The sequence below is a fragment of the Mytilus californianus genome, unplaced genomic scaffold (assembly GCF_021869535.1).
Source record: "Mytilus californianus isolate M0D057914Y unplaced genomic scaffold, xbMytCali1.0.p SCAF_10, whole genome shotgun sequence".
In the NCBI taxonomy this organism is placed as follows: Eukaryota; Metazoa; Mollusca; class Bivalvia; order Mytilida; family Mytilidae; genus Mytilus; species Mytilus californianus.
Window position 1 is genome coordinate 58215602 of NW_026262582.1, and position 21564 is coordinate 58237165.

General features: G+C 30.7%; 1 protein-coding gene across 4 annotated transcripts in view; it reads right to left on the minus strand.

Moving 5' to 3' along the window:
• Positions 1 to 2207: 2207 nt before the first annotated feature.
• LOC127718863 (dynein axonemal heavy chain 7-like) overlaps positions 2208 to 21564 on the minus strand; it is a 67479-nt gene continuing 48122 nt past the window's right edge. For 2 of the 4 annotated variants that reach the window (XM_052224911.1, XM_052224909.1), the window contains 9 exons: positions 21144 to 21158; positions 17866 to 18027; positions 16650 to 16835; positions 13632 to 13769; positions 9358 to 9588; positions 8781 to 8933; positions 6293 to 6470; positions 5026 to 5129; positions 2208 to 4356 (listed from right to left, as the gene is read on the minus strand). In XM_052224911.1, the coding sequence (XP_052080871.1) occupies positions 4150 to 4356; positions 5026 to 5129; positions 6293 to 6470; positions 8781 to 8933; positions 9358 to 9588; positions 13632 to 13769; positions 16650 to 16835; positions 17866 to 18027; positions 21144 to 21158 (1374 nt within the window). In that variant the 3' untranslated portion in view covers positions 2208 to 4149. The remainder of the gene's footprint in view (positions 4357 to 5025; positions 5130 to 6292; positions 6471 to 8780; positions 8934 to 9357; positions 9589 to 13631; positions 13770 to 16649; positions 16836 to 17865; positions 18028 to 21143; positions 21159 to 21564) is intronic. The other 2 variants (XM_052224912.1, XM_052224910.1) reach the window with 1 other exon arrangement.

The window sequence follows — 21564 nt, forward strand, 5'->3', positions numbered from 1 at the left end:
GATTGATAGACAGAAGTAACAAGAGTGCACACGCTGAAATGTCTCGCCTTCTTTATTGACCATTGATTTTATGTTGATAGTCCTAAATATATAGCTTTACTAAAAGTATCACATAAACTTAACATGATCCAAGAAAATGAGGTCAAGGTCAGATAAACCAAACCAGAAATACATGTACACCTTACAATCATTCAATACACCAAATATAGTTGACCTATTGCTTATAGTATCTAAGAAACAGACTTAAACAGGAAAACTAAACATTGACCAATGAACCATGAAAATAAGGTCAAGGTCAGATGAACCAAACCAGAAATACATGTACACCTTACAATCATTCAATACACCAAATATAGTTGACCTATTGCTTATAGTATCTAAGAAACAAACTTAACCATGAAAACTTAACATTGACTAATGAACCATGAAAATGAGGTCAAGGTAAGATGATACCTGCCAGACAGACATATACACCTTACAATCATTCCATACAACAAAAATAGTTGACTTATTAGTAATAGTTTAAGACAAGAGTGCACACGCTGAAATGTCTCGCCTTCTTTACTAATCATTGATATTATGTTGATAGTCCTAAATATAAAGCTTTATTAAAACTGTCACATAAACTCAACATTAACCAAGAAAACTAAACATTGACCAATGAACCATGAAAATGAGGTCAAGGTCAGATGAACCGTGCCAGGCAGACATGTACAGTTAACAATTCTTCCATAAAACAAATATAGTTGACCTATTGCTTATAGTTTAAGAAAAACAGACCAAAACACAAAAACTTAACACTGAGCAATGAACCGTGAAAATGAGGTCAAGGTTATATAAAACCTGCGTGACTGACATATAGATCATAAAATATTTCCATACACCAAATATAGTTGACCTATGGCATATAGTATTAGAAAAAAAGACCAAAACTCAAAAACTTAACTTTGACCACTGAACCATGAAAATGAGGTCAAGGTCAGATGACACCTGCCAGCTAGACATGTACACCTTACAATCATTCCATACACCAAATATAGTAGACCTATTGCATACAGTATAAGAAAAACAGATCAAAACACAAAAACTTAACTATAACCACTGAACCATGAAAATGAGGTCAAGGTCAGATGACACCTGCCAGTTGGACATGTACACCTTACAGTCCTTCCATACACCGAATATACTAGACCTATTGCTTATAGTATCTGAGATATGGACTTGACCACCAAAACTTAACCTTGTTCACTGATCCATGAAATGAGGTCGAGGTCAAGTGAATTCTGTCTGACGGGCATGAGGACCTTGCAAGGTAAGCACATACCAAATATAGTTATCCTACTACTTATAATAAGAGAGAATTTAACATTACAAAAAATGTTAACTTTTTTTTCAAGTAGTCACTGAACCATGAAAATGAGGTCAAGGACATTGGACATGTGACTGACGGAAACTTCGTAACATGAGGCATCCATGTCTTCCACCTTCTAAAATATAAAGCTTTTAAGAAGTTAGCTAACGCCGTCGCCGCCAGATCACTATCCCTATGTCGAGCTTTCTGCGACAAAAGTCGCAGGCTCGACAAAAAACAGACCGAAACACAAAAACTTAACTTTAACCACTGAACCATGAAAATGAAGTCAAGGTCAGATGACACCTGCCAGTTTGAAATGTACACCTTACAATCATTCCATACACCAAATATAGAAGACCTATTGCTTATAGTATCTGATATATGGACTTGACCACGAAAACTTAACCTTGTTCACTGATCCATGAAATGAGGTCGAGGTCAGATGAAAACTGTCTGACGGGCATGAGGACCTTGCAAGGTACGCATATATTAAATATATTACTCATAATAAGAGAGAAATTTACATTACAAAAAATCTTTTTTTTCAAGTAGTCACTGAACCATGAAAATGAGGCCAAGGACAATGGACATATGACAGATGGAAACTTCATAACATAAGGCATCTATATACAAATTATGAAGCATCCAGGTCTTCCACCTTGGAAAATATAAAGCTTTTAAGAAGTTAGCTAACTACGCCTCCGCCGGATCACTATCCCTATGTCGAGCTTTCTGCGACAAAAGTCCTTTGGAGTAGGGGTATAATTATCTTGAAAAATGCACAAATAATATCTGCCAAAAAAATGGTCAAGAGTTATCTAGTTGTTAATGGTATATAAAAACAAACAAATCAAACACTTCAAGTTTTATTATTGGATGTTCTTTCTCTGTACAAAACTAACAGAATAAATATTTAAGAATTTTCTAAATATAAATATACTTAGGACGGAATGCTTCAAAGTTACTTTCTGTACCACTTTATATCAGCAGATAAGTATATCGAGTTTAGTGGTCTTGTTAAAAATATATTTATATATATACTACTATATTTGGAATGCTTTATCTAAAAATCAGCAGTTTATGTATTAAATTAAAGATTTACAAATTACTTAGAGAACTAAGGCTGACAGATGATACTCCATTTCTATAAAATAAAATTCAAACTGACTGTAAATGCATCTATTGGTCTTTCTCAACTAATTTAAATAATTTGTAAATCTCAAATTCAATTTCATTAATTAAAAAACAAAATATTAAACACTGTTTTGTCCTTCTCATTCATGAAAAACAACTATAATTTATATGTGAAAATATCAAAATAAAAATTAAGAAAAAAAAAAAACAAGTCAACAAAAACAAAAATCTATCCATACATTAAAGAATAAATTATGACGTTAAATAAATAAGATATCACAGTTGGTTAGCACAAGACAGATGTGCAGTATGATTGAAAAAAGTATGTACAATCGTGTAAATAAATTCACATTAAAAACAATAATCACATGAGATAATATTAATGTGGACGGTATTCAGTATCTAGTGAACCCAAAAAGTTTACTTTTAGTTCTTTTGATTTTCTTTCATCACAAAGTTGTGTTACTTCTAACTAGATTTAAAAAAAGACTCAATGTGCAGATATATTCCTTTTATAACAATAATATCTGCAACAACATTTTTTTCTTGTTCAAAAGATGTTTTCTTCTCATTCCTGTTTGAATTAATATCTAATTATCAGGTTAAGTTATTCCACTGGACAAAAAAGATAATAAAAAAAGTAAGTAATAACGGGAATTGTTAAAATAAATTCACAGAACATATAAATGTCTCTATTTGAATACTTCATAAAATGCAACATTATTTCATTGGCTGATAAAACAAATCCAGGCAAAGCTCAACATACTACTGAGGACCCCATAACACTGACTTAACAGAGTTCAATTTCTTCTCAGTTAATACAGCTCTGTTAAGCACTAGCCATACTTGTTAACTTTGTTGTACACACATAAAATAATTTCTGTTAACTAAACACTAGCCCTGTAAACAAATAAGCCATTCCATTATTTGCACACACAAGCACAGTACTTACAGAGTCATATATTTTGGTCTTTTACTTAAAACTTGCTGCTGTAAAAATTTGCATCAAATATTTTGCAAACTTAAATGTTTTCAAACTATGAACAGAAAAGCAGTTATCTTGAATGAGTTGAAAGAAAATTATTTTTTAAATCTTTTTTCACTGCAATCCAGGCAAATCACATAATTCTAGCAAAACACAGATATAGCACTACTAAAACAGAAATGGTTTATAATTTGTCAGAAATCAACTGACTAGTCCATATAACACGTAGTGACAATATTGTCTACCAGCTGAATGAAATCAATGGTTTAGTATTTACATATATCTAAAGCAAAGGAAGAGGAAATTAAGATATGAAAATAATTCCTGCTTTACATTTCAAATGTCATAAATATTCCAAATAAATTGGTCATCAGCATGAGATTATTCACAGGCATTTCATTTTTCATCAAACATTGACAAAGACAAGTTTGTAGCCTTAAGATGTATTAGAGAAACTAGCAATATACAATATAAGTATGTTAAAAAAATCAACTGATATTCAGCAGGTTTTTATTTTCCAGTCTATAGTAGACCATATCGTATTAAAAGCAGATAAAACCTTAGTTCATAATTAACATTTATAATTAGCAGCAGATGTAACACACAGATTATAGATTATTATATGGCATTTTGAAATTGTGAAAGTCTATGTTATGGGGACTGAAGCACCCTGTCTCTAGTCATTAAGCTGACAGATCAGGGCAACGCCTCTTTGGACCCAGTGGTCTTGAGGTTTGTCTGAGGGTAGAGACATGCCAATAACAAAGTTTGTAGAATGTCCAGTAGTTGATAGAACACCACGACGTTCACTGGTCTTGTACACAGGAATGCTATACACTGGCTTTTTAGGAATGTCTGATTTCTTGATCGGAACCATGTGGATCTGGAAATATAAGGAAAATCGTGAACATGTTGCTATATAAAAATCATGGTAACTGTTGCTATATAAAAACTTACATTAAAAAAACATTCCAAATATTTTAATCACAAATACAATTAAACCAAAAACAATACAAGTATGAAATACATTAATGATATCTTAAATAAAATAGTTTGTACCTGTATTAAAGAATATGTTACAGGCATGTTGATTAAAAATTTTTTCATCTTGAATTCAGCCATCAATTTTTACACTTGAAAATTAAATGGTTTCCTCTGCTACATTTGATTTTTTGCTGTTGAGACATCAATGGCAACACCTCCAGCATTATGACCTTAGACCAAACAGCCAACCAGAAAATATAAAATATAACTTTTCCTACTGCCAATTAGATTTAAATAACATAGCAGAATTGAAAACCCAAAGTCTGTTTTATCTCTGGTTGTAAAGCAGAACATTACAACAGTGGCTTTATACTGCTCCTGATTATCTATTGAACTTCAGCCAGTCCTTATATCCTTTATGGATTGAGACAATGGTTCAAAGACAATGGTTTAAACTCGACCAGTCTGACCTCGGATGATTTTGGCTATTCATTTTCTATATAATCATTTTAGTTTATCTGAAGTCGATCAACCATGAAACCATGGTCACAGACATATAATTACTTACTGTAGGCATAGGATCAAATAATACTTTAGGCACAGATTCTGCAAAAACATTTGTTTTTCTATCCCAGCATGCACCTTCTACATATAATCCCTGTACATAAACACCTGCAAAATTGTGAGAAAAAAAAGTTAAAATATGTTTTCCTGAAACAAAAAATATTTTAAATAGCCTCGACTTCTTTCTTTAAAGAGTTTTCTGGGTTTTTTTCACATTTATTTCTCTATTTTTGTCACAAGTCAAAGATTTAGTCAAAATGCCTTTGTACCTTTGTAACTTAACAATATCAACATTTCCTATTCAACCAAAACAGTTAAATTTTTGTAGTAAAGACTAATTGTATAATTCATCTAAAATAAAGAGCTGTGCTATGAGCGCATGATACACCCATCACTTTTTCAGCGCATAAAGTTCCATTACTCCTCAATGTCATATCAAAATTATAAAAAAAACAAAAGCTTATTCTAATAGATATAAACCAGTCACCAAAGTTTCATGAAAACTGCTCAAAGCATTTTTGAGTTATAGTCCAAAAAATGGGAAAATCCCATAACTTGGAAACGTAACATCTAAAATTTATATAAATCGTAAGGCAGCTTACGTCAATAGATATAAACAATTCAGCAAAGTTTCATGAAAATTGGTTAAAGCATTTTTGAGTTATTGTCCAACATGTTGACGACGGATGGACAGACAGACAGACAAAGGTATACCTTAATACGTCCAGTAAACCGTCGTATAATAAAATATGTTCAAATGTATATCTATGCTGTTACAATCTGTAATATGACCAAGACTTTTCCTTAAAATGTTAACTCCAACTTTTTATAAGAATAGGAATTCCTACAGGTATATCCAAAAATAAATCTAAATATAGTAACAAAATGATATTTTAAACAATGTTATTTCCTTCACATTTTCAGGGACTGAAAGTAAGTTTAAATTTTGTGTTAACACTTCAATGGATATTTATTAAAGCAATTTATGACTGAGGTATAATAACATAAAGATCAATGTCGGAAAATATCAATTTTGTAATCAGCATGAAACTATTTAAGGGTTTCACAAACCTCAGACACTTCCACAATTTGTAATCCTCATACAAAAAGTGTATTTTTTCAGATATTGACCTAGTATTGTTTTTTTTTCAGACATTGACCTAGTATTGTATATTTTTCAGACCTTGACCTAGTATTGTATATTTTTTTCTGACATTGACCTAGTATTGTATATTTTTCCAACCTTGACCTAATATTGTATATTTACATACCATCTTCTGGAGGTGTGTCATAGTCCTTATCTTCCATAACCTTATAATCAAATGACAACAAATCAATGGGAATGGTATACTTCCTGGCAAAATTCTGCTGAGCTCCAGTCAAGAAAGCCTGAGTAAAGTAGAATCCAGAGATCCAGAAGACTGGTGGTGGACCATTGTCATACCAATCCTGTTAAAACAGTAACAAAATCAGGTTTACTAACAAATTCATAGGAAGAAAATACATACATAGAGTTAAGTAGCTGATATAACCAATTGAGATAAAAGATTAAAAAGCCAAAGCATACAACCTATTTGTTACATGTAGGTGATAGAAGACAGAAACTAGACAAATAGTCTGAATAACTTAAAAAGCCTTGTTAACAAAGAAAGAAATAAAAGATGTGAAATAAAATAAAAACAGTTCTGTCCTCTTTTTGCGGAAATGTTTAACTGTAAATTCAATAATTTTGCATGCATTAATTATTGAGATTGTTGAACAATGGTCAGAAATATGAGATTTATTATTGAGATTATTGAACAATGGTCAGAAATATGAGATTTATTATTGAGATTGTTGAACAATGGTCAGATATATGAGATTTATTATTGTGATTTTAGGAAATAGTGCATACAAATAAAGCTATACAGTAGACTCCACCTAATCGGATATCGGCTAAACGAATATATCGGCTATTGTAATATTATTTCAAAACACCAAACCATTCCCTATATGTTTAATGTTAATTTTATCGTGTAATCGAATATCGGATATAAGAATATATCGGCAAATCGGATAAGAATATTCAGGTCATTTTGTTCAAAACCATGCACAATCGGATATTTTCAATGTTTTTCTGACAGGAAATGGACCCGGAAGTTACGAATGTACAATCTTGCAGACAAGAAGATTTTGTTTTTACTAAATAAAAGGAACTATTTCTTAATAAATTGTTGTCTTTAATCATTGTCTTCCTTTGTCATGTGAATTAGATGCCCTTTTACTTCAAATGGTTTGAATTTATTTATAAAGTATGCAAGATTCAGTTGACAAGTTGACGTTGCTGTTTGGAGAATTTTGATTAAACTCTAAATGTTCACAGAATCAGAAATATAATCTAAACTGAATGTACCTCCTTCTGAATAATTTATTGCAATATAAATATAAATCCCTTTTGACAAGAGAAATCTGACTTTTGTCAAATATATATTTTTTTCACATGTGCAAAAGTAACCACATGTCATGGACGCCATTTTGGATGTTTACAAATTTGTGAGGAAGCCTCTAGAACTATGACCTAAATATAAATAGTCTTCAGAAAACGTAAACTGTATGCAATAATATTTTATCAATCATGATTATTTTCATAAATTTAAATTTGATTATTTAAAGAAATAAAATTATAACAAATACGATTTTAGTTTGGAGATTCTACACAGACATGCTCAGATCTATTTATAGCCAAATTAGTTTACCTGTGTGATAATGTAAATAATGGATATTAATTTACTTACAAAACAAATAAAGACAAACTATGGATGGTAGATAATAATTCACATAAATATTTCAGGACATTTGATTTATTTTAATAAATAAAGGCTTTAAAAACTGCAAACAAATTTAATCATTACATAATCAGCTGATAATTTTTTACACAAACATCGTGGTGATGTAACTGATAGATAAAAATCACTCCATCAATCCTCCAGCCCTTTCACATATTTAGCAATTGTCAGGGTTAGTAACATCTCAGGATTATATCTACTCATTATTGCAGAATATTCAATGAATATACATTCATCGTCTTATTGAATATATCGGGTAATCGGATATTTTTAGCTGACATTTTGGGTATCCGATTTGCCGGAGTCTACTGTAGTAAATCTAAAATAGAGTTTTATCTAAAAAAAAATAAAATATCCCATTCCATCGCAATTTTCGAAATAATAAAAACATAGCAAATAAATGGGTATGTGTCCATGGGTTGCATATAACGTTATAAAGGGACATAACTCAAGAATGGTAAAAGTGACGCTAACCAAATTCGTACTTGATCTGAGTTTTGTGGTAATAAGCATTGTGTATAACATTTGGTTGAGGCAAACTAAAGTTGGGGAACGGAAACCAATTTCAATTTCGGGATGTTCATTCGTACGGAAGGACGTACAGATGGACAAGGGTGAACGGCGGGGGCATAAAAATTCAGAATTTTCAGTATTTTAGCACACGTTCTGGAAGTCATCTAACAATAGGTTTAATTACTCCACTGTTACAAATATAAATTAAAAAGGGAATATTATGTACATTTTGAGTATTAAGAAATGGTGTCTCTTAGAAGTGTGACTTTAGTAAACTTTTTTAGATTTTCTGATGTTCACAAATGGAAATAAAATTGTTTTTTTTCCAATCTTACCAAAAAATGCAAACAACACTTTATGAATCTAATGAGTGTGAAGTGCTTCCCTAGATTTACTTTCATCATGAATGCTAAAAAATTACCTGTAAGAATTTCAGTCTAGCAATAAAATCATTGACATAGCTTCCAAGTGGCTTCAATGATGGATAGGACTTCTTCATCCACATGCCTGGGATCTTTCCTTTCAGGATACTAAGTACAACTTCTTCTAGGTCAGATGACATCACAACAAGTCCCTTTAATAGGAAGTGTGATGTATAAATGTAAGAAAAGTAAAGGAATAAAAAGAATTATAAACTTCTTTCCAACATATGTCTCAATAATGTACCTTTTTTAAAATAGTAATGAGAAATATCAGGTTGCTTTGCTATTTTTTTTGTTAAAGAATTGCAAAAAAAAAATGTCCAAGGAATTATAAAATATTAGTACCAAGTTGTAAAAGTAAATATCTTTAAAGCATTTATACTTGATACTTTACTAAGAATTCATATCTCTGTGTGGTACCAATATTCAAGAGTATTTTTTGTACGAAAAAACAAACAATGGTGATTTTAAATAAATTTTGTAGGAAATGTGTATTTTGTTTTACACCTATATCCACAAAATCTACAATAATTTGTAACCTACAATTTATTGAATCCATACTAACAATAAACCTACCTTCATGGCCTTTCTGATGTTGGCCAAGCTGGATTTGACTGTTGCCAGAAGTCTATTGAATCGGGTCATTTCTTGGACAAGAACAGTGTTCATACTCTGTTTGTAGGATGTAGGATATTTACGCAATGCAGAATCAGTGTCAAAAATATTAGGTATTTTAGATAAAATATCAGCAGCAACTTCATCCACGACCTCATCTGTTGATTTTCCTCCACCTGACGATGCTCTAGCCTAAAGGGAAGTAATCAATATTTTTTTTAGTAATAAATATGTTTTTTTCAAAGACTATAGAATACTAATTACAAATAATGAGAACAAAATTAAAGAAATACACAAAGATAACAAGACTTCAATAAATAAATGAATAAAATATATGTATATGTTGGTTTATAAATGAAATTTGATGAACAAATATAAATAATGATAAAACTATATCAATTCTTAAAATGAAAAAGGTATGACATTTGGGAATATATACACTTGACAACACAAAATGCACTATCTTTTCGCAGGCCCTACTTCCTTACATTTTCTGATTTTTTTTAAACATATTCAATTACAATTGAAAATTTACAGCAACTAAAGCGTCCTGATATATTTTTTTTAAATCTGTGTCAGACTTTTTCCATAAAAAAAGTTACAAATCGGAAAGTAGAGATTCTCAACAATTAAAACAATATGTGATGGAAATGCAGCTAAAACATAATCCATTTTTTTCTTCAAATTTCTGAGTGGGTCCATTTTCATGCTGTCATGTGAAAAAAAAATCCAAATAATTGAAGATGAGACCAAAATTTACAATAAAAAATAACTTCATGCAAAAAATAAAAAAGCTGATTTAAAAATTTAAATTTAAAGTCATGCAAAAGATGAAATGCACAAATATGGAAGTTGAAAAAATTACCGCTGAAGGCTGAAACATAAAACAATGGAAGGAAACATTAAATCGACATGTTTACAATATATTTTTCTAGTGCTAATATACACTAACAATAATATATAATTTGCATGCAGAGATATATGAAGCAACTACATAAAATGATAAACAAAGTTAGCAACTTTCAAACTTTTGAAGTTGAAGCTCCCCCTTTGATGAAAAGATTGAAGATCTGTGAAAGAACTGTTTACCCTATAACTCAGTTCAATTATATATTTTTACATGACAAACATTAGCTTATTAAGAAATATAAGTAAAAGAGCAAGAAGTTTACATATTTCCCCTCCAAAGTGGGAGATTTTACTATTCTGTCAGAAGACTGTTCTTCAGAGAAAATTCCCATAAATCAGGAAGGACTTAATAATCACACTTATCCCCCTGCTTGGTTAAATGGAAATATTATGATTAATACATAAGGTAAAGCTCTGGGGACTTGTTTTGTTAAGTAACATGCATTTTCTGGCATTAACTAAACATATACATCTTGGATATATACATATATTTGCTTAAAATTAATCTGGAAAATAGGGAATTTTTATCTTGCAAATGTGTTCTTTACATAAAAAAGACTTCCCCGTCAGAATACATTTTGACATGTTTTGAAATTGTAAGTATTTTGATATTACAAAAATACAGAAGATAAGAATTATTAAAGAAATATAAAGCTTTAAGTGATATTTTAGTTTTAATTCCATAAAGACAAGAAATTACTGCTGGAAAGGGGAAATAACTGACATAAAAGGTTACTTAAATCTTTGAATCAAATTATTAGGAAATCCTATATTTCAATTATAACAAATGCAGTTCAAAAATACCTTGAAATATATCTTACATTGAACACAGGATGTAACAACTATTTTTTTTCAATTCACTTAATTATCTAAATCTTTATCTATAGTAGCCGAAACATTCTTGGAAACTCAATAAAGCCTCTGCATATATATCAGACAGCTATGTAATTAATGTAGTAATTTTGTCATCATATAAAGGTGGGATTCACTTCAACTGTCTGATATTGAAATAAACTTTCAAAATAAATGATAATTTGGAATACTGGGATAAATCAATCTTAGAATGAAACAGCTGACTCTTATAAACAGAAAAACCTTTACCAAGTATAAGGCTTATACAATGGCTTACCTCAAAGAATTCAATAAAAACTCTTTTTTTTTAAGGTAAAAGATTTATAATGTAAAGGGTTCTTGCATATTCACCCAATTTTACCTTTTTTCATATAGAAGTATTTTCCTGGTTTAACTCCTACAGGACTCATCAGAAAACAACGGAAGAAATTATAGGCATATGATGCAGTTTGTGGATAAATAAATAAAAAATCACACCTTATATTTGCATTTTTTATAGAGCCAATTCAAGTCTTTGTAAATTTGAACAAAAGAACACAAATATCCAAAAGACATTCAATGACTGTTTCTTGTTTTTGTGTTTTTAATGCACAACATCAGCCATACCAGACAATGTGAATTGTGGACATACTAAAACATCGTCTGTAATTTTGATCTCCTTCTACTTACCAAAGCAAAGAAATGCTAATAGATTTATTAATTTTTTTTATATGAAGAAAAAAAACTGTATATATGATAAAATGAAAAATAATCAAATAAAGGTAAAAAAAAATAAATCATAAAACATGTTAAGTAACTGAGGGCACAAATTTATATTTGTTATCCCTCATATTTTATAGACTACCAAGTAAGAACAGAGTTATAAATTAATGGAAATATGTTAATTTCATTAACAGACATTGAAAAGGAAAACATAACTCATTCATGTGTAGAGATATAATCTCTTCTATCCCCTCTGTTTTAACTTTCTATCATCCTGTACCATAAAAACTTCAAAATCATAATTTCTTCATTTCTATTGAAATTATCTACATTTACTATCACTTCGTTGTTTTTTATCGTCCCTTAAACCTTTGCTTGTCTGTTTTGCCCTTACAAACATGGCTAAATCTTAAAAAACATAATGAAGGGAAATATTATTAAGAAGAACTTGTATTCATGCACCTTGACCCTATACTAATGTGCAATGTTATACACTATTACCTGAAAGTAAAGAGCCTACATTATACGACTAATAAATATATATGATATTGTCTATCTACAGAGTTATTTGCCCACTGCTAGAGTTACTTCCCTGTCAAGAAGTTTGAAGACATCCTTGATAAGAAATACAAAATATTGTTGTATGTTTTGTGCTATTTTTGGTTGGTAACTGCTCCCTTTAGGCAGCAACCATGGTATCTCATGATCATTGCAGGTAGGCAACATTTTGACAGTTCCTTAATGAGCAATGCATGCAGGCAATATTTCAAATCTTTCAAGTGATGAACTGCAGGCTAATAATTAATATGACTTAGAATTTTAACTTCTATACCAAGGGGAAGTAACTCCAACATTTTGATTCTTAAATGTATATAAAGAGGTGAAAATAAGCCAGACATGATACATAAGCTAGTGGATATATGGTACCCTACTCTTACCCGTTTCTGTTACCATAGCAACAGTCAGTTGAATAACCAAGTTGAAGCACAAGCAAATTATAAAAAAATATAAACAAAAAAGGTTAATATCAAATAAAATAATAACAAATATAACAAATAACCATTTAAAAAAGGTAAGAAAATAAAACTGGCATATAACTTCATAAAAATTGCACTGGAAAACACCAGTGAGTCCAATTTTCAGAAATAAGTAAGAATGGGCTATAACCAATTTTTTAAGGTTATGAAGCCCTTTGTCTCACTTTCTCTGAGACAACTGACAAATGATGTCCATTCTTTTTTCAAATTTTTATTTTCAAAGCAAAAAAACAAAAAGTTATATAAAATACAAAATAAAAGCTTTTATCACATCTATTTAAACCAAATACGCAAGACAACCTACAGGAGGAACCAAAGCATAAATTAACACACTGATTGATCACCAACACCTCATCAAATATATCAACTCTTTCACCATATTTTTGACAAAGGGAGACAATTGGTTAACAAAATTTTCTCATGAACAGAAATCAGGGTTTGCCATTAATGTTGTATTCTTGATAATTTGCCTAGCTTTTTCTTAATTGTGGCATATTTTAATAAATTTGGATGAAATTAAAAGGTTCATAGCAAGAGCAAGATGTCATTTTAACACACAGACACTCAAATTGTGATTTATCACCACAGTACTTGCAGTTTGTTCAAATTCTGTTCGTCAGGAAGTTACAAATTTTTACTACATATAGAATTTTTATTCGAATATATTGACGGATAAATTGTAAAAAAGGGAATTTAACGTTTTTTTTAGATGGAATCTTATCCTGAAATACTAACCTGTGTAAGGAGAATGTTGTCAAACAGCAGTTTGGTTTCACCCTGATCTTTTGTGATATCAGCATTATCGTGCATTCCGAAGATTCCTGGCTTGGGGACAAGTGGCAAACTGTTTATATATTCTAAATAAGACTCAAACTACAAAGATAGAAACAACAAATGTAAATTCATTTAAACAGAACATTCAATGAGATTTTGTTTGTATATGACCTATATACCAGGAGCCTGTAGTCCAGTGGTTATTGTCTGTCATAGTTGTTTTTCATTGAACATTATTAGCTGAAATCAGACTGTTAGTTTTCTCTTTTGAATTGTTCCACATTTTGTTTTCCCTGAGCCTTTTATAGCTTTAACTATGAGGTATAGGCTATACTCATTTTATAGCTTTAACTATGAGGTATAGGATATGAGCTTTAACTACAAGGTATAGGCTATACTCATTTTACAGCTTTAACTACGAGGTATAGACTATACTCATTTTATAGCTTTAACTACGAGGTATAGACTATACTCATTTTATAGCTTTAACTACGAGGTATAGACTATACTCATTTTATAGCTTTAACTACGAGGTATAGGCTATACTCATTTTATAGCTTTAACTACGAGGTATAGGCTATACTCATTTTAAAGCTTTAACTACGAGGTATAGGCTATACTCATTTTATAGCTTTAACTACGAGGTATAGGCTATACTCATTTTATAGCTTTAACTATGAGGTATAAAATATACTCATTTTATAGCTTTAACTATGAGGTATAGGCTATACTCATTTTAAAGCTTTAACTATGAGGTATAGGCTATACTCATTGTTGAAGGCCAATTGGTAGTTGTTTACATATTTGTCCTTTTGTATTTGGTGGAGAGTTGTCTCATTGGTAATCATACCAAAATATACCAATACAGATTCACAATTAATCATCAGTAACACTTGATACATTAAATAAAATGCTCCGCTGGGGCGCAGCTTGATATGACTGCAGAGGTCGAACCGTGAACAGTTGGGGCAAGTATGGACACAACATTCAAGCTTGATACAGCACTGAATTTGGATTGTAATTAAATATTTGACACAGCATAGGTTTCTGACACAGAATGAATGTGGTCTAAGAACTTAAAAAATTTTAATTAACCTATTCAAACCATATCATTAATATTTGCTTTTATATATAAATCAGAAATAACCAATTTAAAATGGAAAATTTTAAAGAAAAAAAAGGAACCCCCCCCCCAATTTTTTGAACCCCCAAACTCAATCCCAGCCTTCCTTTTGTGGTATGGTACCTTGCAGTACAATTTCAGAGAGATCCATACACTTGAACACAAGTTTTTGTCTGGAAACTAGAAAAATGCTTGTTTTTTTGGCCCCAAATTCCTAAACGTTTAGGGCAATTACCCCCAAACTCAAACCCAGCTTTCCCTTTGTGATATGGAACCTTGTAGTACAATTTCATCAAGATCAATACACTTACACACAAGTTATTGTCCTGAAACTAGAAAAATGCTTGTTTTTTTGCCCCTTTATGGCCCCTAGTTCTTTTTGAGGTAATTACCCCCATAATCAATCCCAGCCTTCCCTTTTTGGTATGGTACCTTGCAGTACAATTTCAGAGAGATCCATACACTTGAACACAAGTTATTGTCTGGAAACTAGAAAAATGCTTATTTTTGGCCCCTTTTTGGCCCCTTATTCCTAAATGTTTCGGGCAATTACCCCCAAACTCAATTCCAGCTTTCCCTTTGTGATATGGAAGAAAAAGAGGGACGAAAGATACCAGAGGGACAATCAAACTATTATAGTACAATTTGTAGTACAATTTCAAAAATATCCATACACTTACACACAAGTTATTGTCATGAAACTAGAAAACTGCTAGTTTTTTGCCCCTTTTTGGCCCCTTATTCCTAAAATTTGGAGGCAATTACCCCCAAAATCAATCCCAGCATTCCCTTTGTGATATGGAACCTTGTGGTACAATGTTAGAGAGATCCATACACTTACACTCAAGTTATTGTCATGAAACTAGAAAAAATTGCTTGTTTTTTGCCCCTAATTCCTAAAATTTGGAGGCAATTACCCCCAAAATCAATCCCAGCATTCCCTTTGTGATATGGAACCTTGTGGTACAATGTCAGAGAGATCCATACACTAACACACAAGTTATGTCTGGAAGTTACAAAAATGCTTATTTTTGGCCCCTTTTTGGCCCCTAATTCCTTAACAGTTGGTACCATAACCCCAAAAATCAATCCGCACCTTCCTTTTGTGGTATTGAACCTTATGGTAAAATTTCATAAAGATCCATTCACTTAAACTAAAGTTAGAGTGCGAAAACCAATATGTCTTCGGACGATGACGATCGACGACAACGTCATACCAATATACGACCGCAAAATTTTTTGGCGGTCGTATAAAAATGAGTGCATATTCTGTAAAAAGTTTTAGCTATGTGCAAACGAGTTAGTCATGCTTAAAAATGTGTCACATTACTATGCATTCAATTCTTATATCTACAGTATAAATAAACATAGCATTTATTGAATATAATATTTATAAAATAAAAGCAATAAATAATCAATAGTATTGATTTAACTATGACTGATTCACATTTAGTTTACAGTGTATAGATAGTGGATCATTTAGTTTATTATCAACATGTGGTTCAGTTGATCTCAGTTCTTCATTGGTCAAAATTCAACTTTGATGTAAAATTTTCTTGCTTTCCTTGGATAACCCTATAAAAACGTCCATGAATCTATATTTATATGATATGAAAGTTTATGGCAGCACAGATTGTATAACACAAAGATCTACGGAGTCTAAAAAAGACTATCAAAGATCAACCCTCAACATTAAATTCTCAAAATTACAAAAAAAGGCTTTTTCATTTTTTTGTGTGGAATGCATCTTTAAAAAAAAAAAAACGGGTTTAAATCGCCCAATGTTTATAACTTGTCAGTGACTGTCTTAGTAGTATATGTTGGTGTGTCTGTCTGTTAATAGTAATGAGCATTACCTCTCCTTCCTTTGGTGCATAGTAGAGATGGGTGTCGTCAAAGTAATAATTTTCATCCTCATTAATTTTTGGACTATAAAACTTGTCCAGGATACTGTGTAGAGTACGTCTATCCCAATCATCTGTTACACGACCACCATAGTTACACTCTCCTGTCAGGTATCTCAATGCATCATATTGTACAGTCTACAAAAATATTTACTTTAATATTTAGTGCTAGTAAATGTGGATTATGACAACTGAATTGTAAGCTGTTATTTCATATTTTTCTTACTTCCTTGAAAGCAGAAAACCGGCTTAACCTTTACAGTTATTGGCAAACCTATGCTCTTTTTTTTCAAAAATTATTTTATAATTAAGATAAAATCACAATTTAAAGGTGTAATACCACCATTGATTTTCCCCTATTAGTCTTTGTTAAATTTGCAGAATTTATCTTTGTTTCAAATAAAGAAATACTTGGCATGAGTAAAGTTTTATCCTGTCCAGTACTATAGAAAAAATTTTACATCACATTTCATTGCATATAAGAAAATAACCATCACTGGAAGTTAACCAATCAAATTTTCTCCCTTTTTTAACCTGTGTACAAGCTTTAGTAACCATGTAACCTCAAGTTTCCAAAATATTCTATAGAAACCCCAAATAAAAAATAATGGTGCTTTGAAATACCCAAGATATATGTTTATGACCCAGAAATGTTTTACTGCGATGAAATGTAGGATCAATTACCTACAACTGTGAAATTCAAGGGAATATTTTTTTTCAACCTATTTTCATATGCAACCAGATGTGACATACTATGATTTGGTGGTATTACACCTAAAGCATCATACTCTCTTTTCATAAATGGAAATAAACTCTTATTCTATAAGTAATAAGTTATAGTAATAACAAATTAAACACAACAAATTTTAGTACTAAATATATGTTTAAAGCAGATAAGGGAGCATTTGACTTGCATCATATTATATGTTTAAACCAGATAATGGAGCAATTGACTTGCATCATATTATATGTTTAAACCTGATAAGGGAGCATTTGACTTACATCATATTATATGTTTAAACCAGATAAGGGAGCATTTGACTTGCATCATAGTATATGTTTAAACCAGATAAGGGAGGACTTGCATCATATTATATGTTTAAACCAGATAAGGGAGCATTTGACTTGCATCATAGTATATGTTTAAACCAGATAAGGGAGGACTTACATCATATTCATTCATGAACATGGCCAACTGTCTGACAGAAATACGTAAATCTGTCTCATTAAACTCATATGGGATATTCCATCCAAGAGCTCCAAATTTCCTTCTCTCCTGAACAATGGCATGGAAGAAACACAAACCAAACAACATCTTCTTCCAACAATGCTACAATTAGACAAAAAAAAATGTTGAAAAAACACATACACTGAAAGTCTTCTTTAGGATGCATTCATTTTCATATTCAGACTACACTGAACATTCTTCTTTACTATTCAATCAATTTCAAATTCACATTCAGATAACAAGTTACTGAAACTATTTGATTTCTGCTTTTCATTGCAGTCTCTGCACATAATGACAACATTTGTAATCAATGCTCATTCGAATAACCCCTATAAACTTATTTTGAAGAAAGTCTGTTGATCTCTAGATGTCTTTTATTTGGTTGTTTGGTTACTGCCTCATTGACAAATACCCTAAAATGTCCTTTAGCTTTACAAATGGTACAGACTCTTATGTCTGGATGTATTTTCTCTTTTTATTATATACTTGTGTTGATGTCTAATTGCTACCTCGCAAAGCAGTTCTTTTTAGCTTAAGTAAGTAAGTTTATTCCAATAACCTTTTTTGTGAATACAATGGTATACAGAAAATGAAAATGACAAAGTAACCCTCTGTCACATGTAGTTGAAAGTTATGAATTGATTTTTTTTTACAATTTGTTGTAACTGATTGAATCAATTATTCAGAATTTAAATATAACAATGCAGGCCATACACAAACACTGTGATTCCTACCCCTACTCCTCATGCCTGAAAAATCAATTTACTATTACAGCATATGTGAATACAAAATGTCTCCTCCTATATAGCATGTTTGCAGGTATGGTTAAGTCCATGTTTTGCTAAAGGAAAACATGTGAGCAGAGTTGACCTATTTTTGCTTCAGATCCCCCACTTGTAAACTTATGGCAAAGTACATGTTTTTCTATTGGAAACCAAAATTGTCCAGATAAAAAAATAAATCAGAGGTGCACAATGTCATTAGATACTATATTTATAAGGGAAAAAGTACTTATAGTTTATACTAGCATAATATATTCTCTACATATTTGAGTATTATACAATAGAACCATTACCTTGCAACCAACGTGAATTTTGATATTATTAAGCATATACATGAGTAAAGATTATAATTCTTATAAATTACTGTAAACTCGTAATTTAAGTGAGAATTGATGAGAACCTACAATAAAGCAATATCACTGATTGTCATTCTGTCACATTTTGGAGGAGAACATTACCAGGAAAAGTAAATGGGAGTTTTAATTATTGTCATTCTGTCACATTTTGGAGGAGAACATTACCAGGAAAAGTAAATGGGAGTTTTAATTATTGTCATTCTGTCACATTTTTTTTATTAGTAAAAGCATCACATTAATTCCTAAATTTACAGTATCATGTATGTTATTAGAAAGTCAAATCTATATCATTTCATGGTAACCAATTTTTTTACTCCAGAAAAATGATATGGTTTGAATGACACTTTGTGCGATTTTGTTTTAAAATCAAAGCAGATAACAACCTTTTTTTCGGTTAGGAACATAACTTAATCTTTAATGTAAACTAGAATAAAGTGAATGTGATACTAATCCCATCACCATGTGCTAATACAATATTATGATATTAAAGTAAAGAACAGCATAGAAGAATTGAAGTAAATAAATGTTTTAATTTATTGTGAATATCATGTGTCACTATGTAGTCATTTGACAGAAGCCTCCATTTCATAGTGAGATTGAAAAAAAATATATATTTCTTCGTATCTAAAAGTGTCTTTGTAAAAAATTTGTAAGGGTTCCGCGGAACCCAGTGTCTCGCCTACTTTTGCTGTTAATCGCAGGCTCAACAAAAATGAGGAAAAAAATTAATAAAAATATTCCTTTCTATACCATCTTTTGATTGTAAGTAGCTTCTGTCCAAGTTTGGTACAAATCCATGATAGTTTATGAATCTAATAAATGTTTTAAAAACTTAAACTGCAGACTGTATGTAATGTTAACTGGAAGAAAAACTAAGTCCATTTATAAGTAAAATACAGAAAAAATTGAACAAAATTTTAACAAAATTTCCTTCTAGATACTAGCTTTTAATCATAAACAAGCTTCTGTCTGTCCAAGTTTGGTACAAATCCAGGATAGTTTAAGAAAGTTGCTAAAATTTTAAAAACTTTAACCACAGAGTGAATGTAATGTTAACTGGCAGAAAAACTAAGTCCATTTATAAGTAAAATACGGAAAAAATGGAATTTTTTTTTTACAAAATTTACTTTTGGATACTATCTTTTAATCATAAACAAGCTTCTTTCCAAGTTTGGTAGAAATCCAGGATAGTTTAAGAAAGTTATTAAAATTTCAAAAACTTTAACCACAGAGTGAATGTAATGTTTCTTGGCAGAAAAACTAAGTCCATTTATAAGTAAAATACAGAAAAAATGGAATTTTTTTTTTACAAAATTTACTTTTGAATATTATCTTATGATCATAAACAAGCTTCTGTCCAAGTTTGGTAGAAATCCAGGATAGTTTAAGAAAGTTATTAAAATTTCAAAAACTTTAACCACAGAGTGAATATTTGTGGACGCTGCCGACGACGCCGACGGAATGTCGAAGGCTCAACAAAAACTCTTTAGGATAAGGATAAGGATGCATGATGGGATAAATAAATTTGGCATGAGGTTTAAAAAATTTGCATATAATCTGTTTTCAATTGAAAGATTTAGTATTATGTGTCACAATTGATTTTCTTTACTAAGCCTCAACGTGGATTAATTAGATGAACATTTAACCTCAAGCAGCCATTTTAGAAGATGAATGAAACTACCAAACACAATTTGGATCATTCAGCAAAAAGACCTTTCCATGTTTAAATTTTTACAGACTACAAATTAGATTTCAAAAATATTAAATCAAATTGAAGGCTCTGGTAGCCATCTTGATTGATTGGCTGGACAATAGAAATGAAATGAGTGGATTGAAGACCTTAATATTCTCTTGTGTGAAGTAAAGTGGAAAAATGGTTGTAAATCGCTCATGTATTGCAACCTTGTCCTATCCGAAGTAACATAAAATATTCATCTGCTTCTGAAAAAAATTCTGAAACAAAGTATGTGCATTATACACTAAAAAAAATTAGCCATGCATATATCATTGTCTACAGAGCTATATATTATCTGCAGTGAAGTAATCTTTCACCACACAGCATGATATACATGCAAATTACCTGGCTTCCTGTTTTCTGTTGAACAGAGCAAAATCATTACTAAAATTTCTAAACATCTAACCATACAAAGTTAAATATCAAAGAATATTGAAAAGTTAAAAAAAAAAAAAGCATAAATGAAGTAATGATGCCTGTAAAGGAAGTATAGGCCCAGGATCTTAATCCATCTTGGATTGTAAATTAGCAGAAAACAGTCTAGAACTTTAATGAAATATGCAAATTTTGAGGCAGGAATGTAATTCATTTGTAAGAATCTTTATTCAAAGGAAGAAAACTATGTTAAATATGCAAATATAGAAATTTGTTTAAGATTGATTTGAATATTTTTTTAAAACTAAGCCTTATAAGGGGTGATAACTAAGATAATTAAATTTTATAAAGGAATTAACCATAAATATTTCTATTCAGTATTACATCAAGA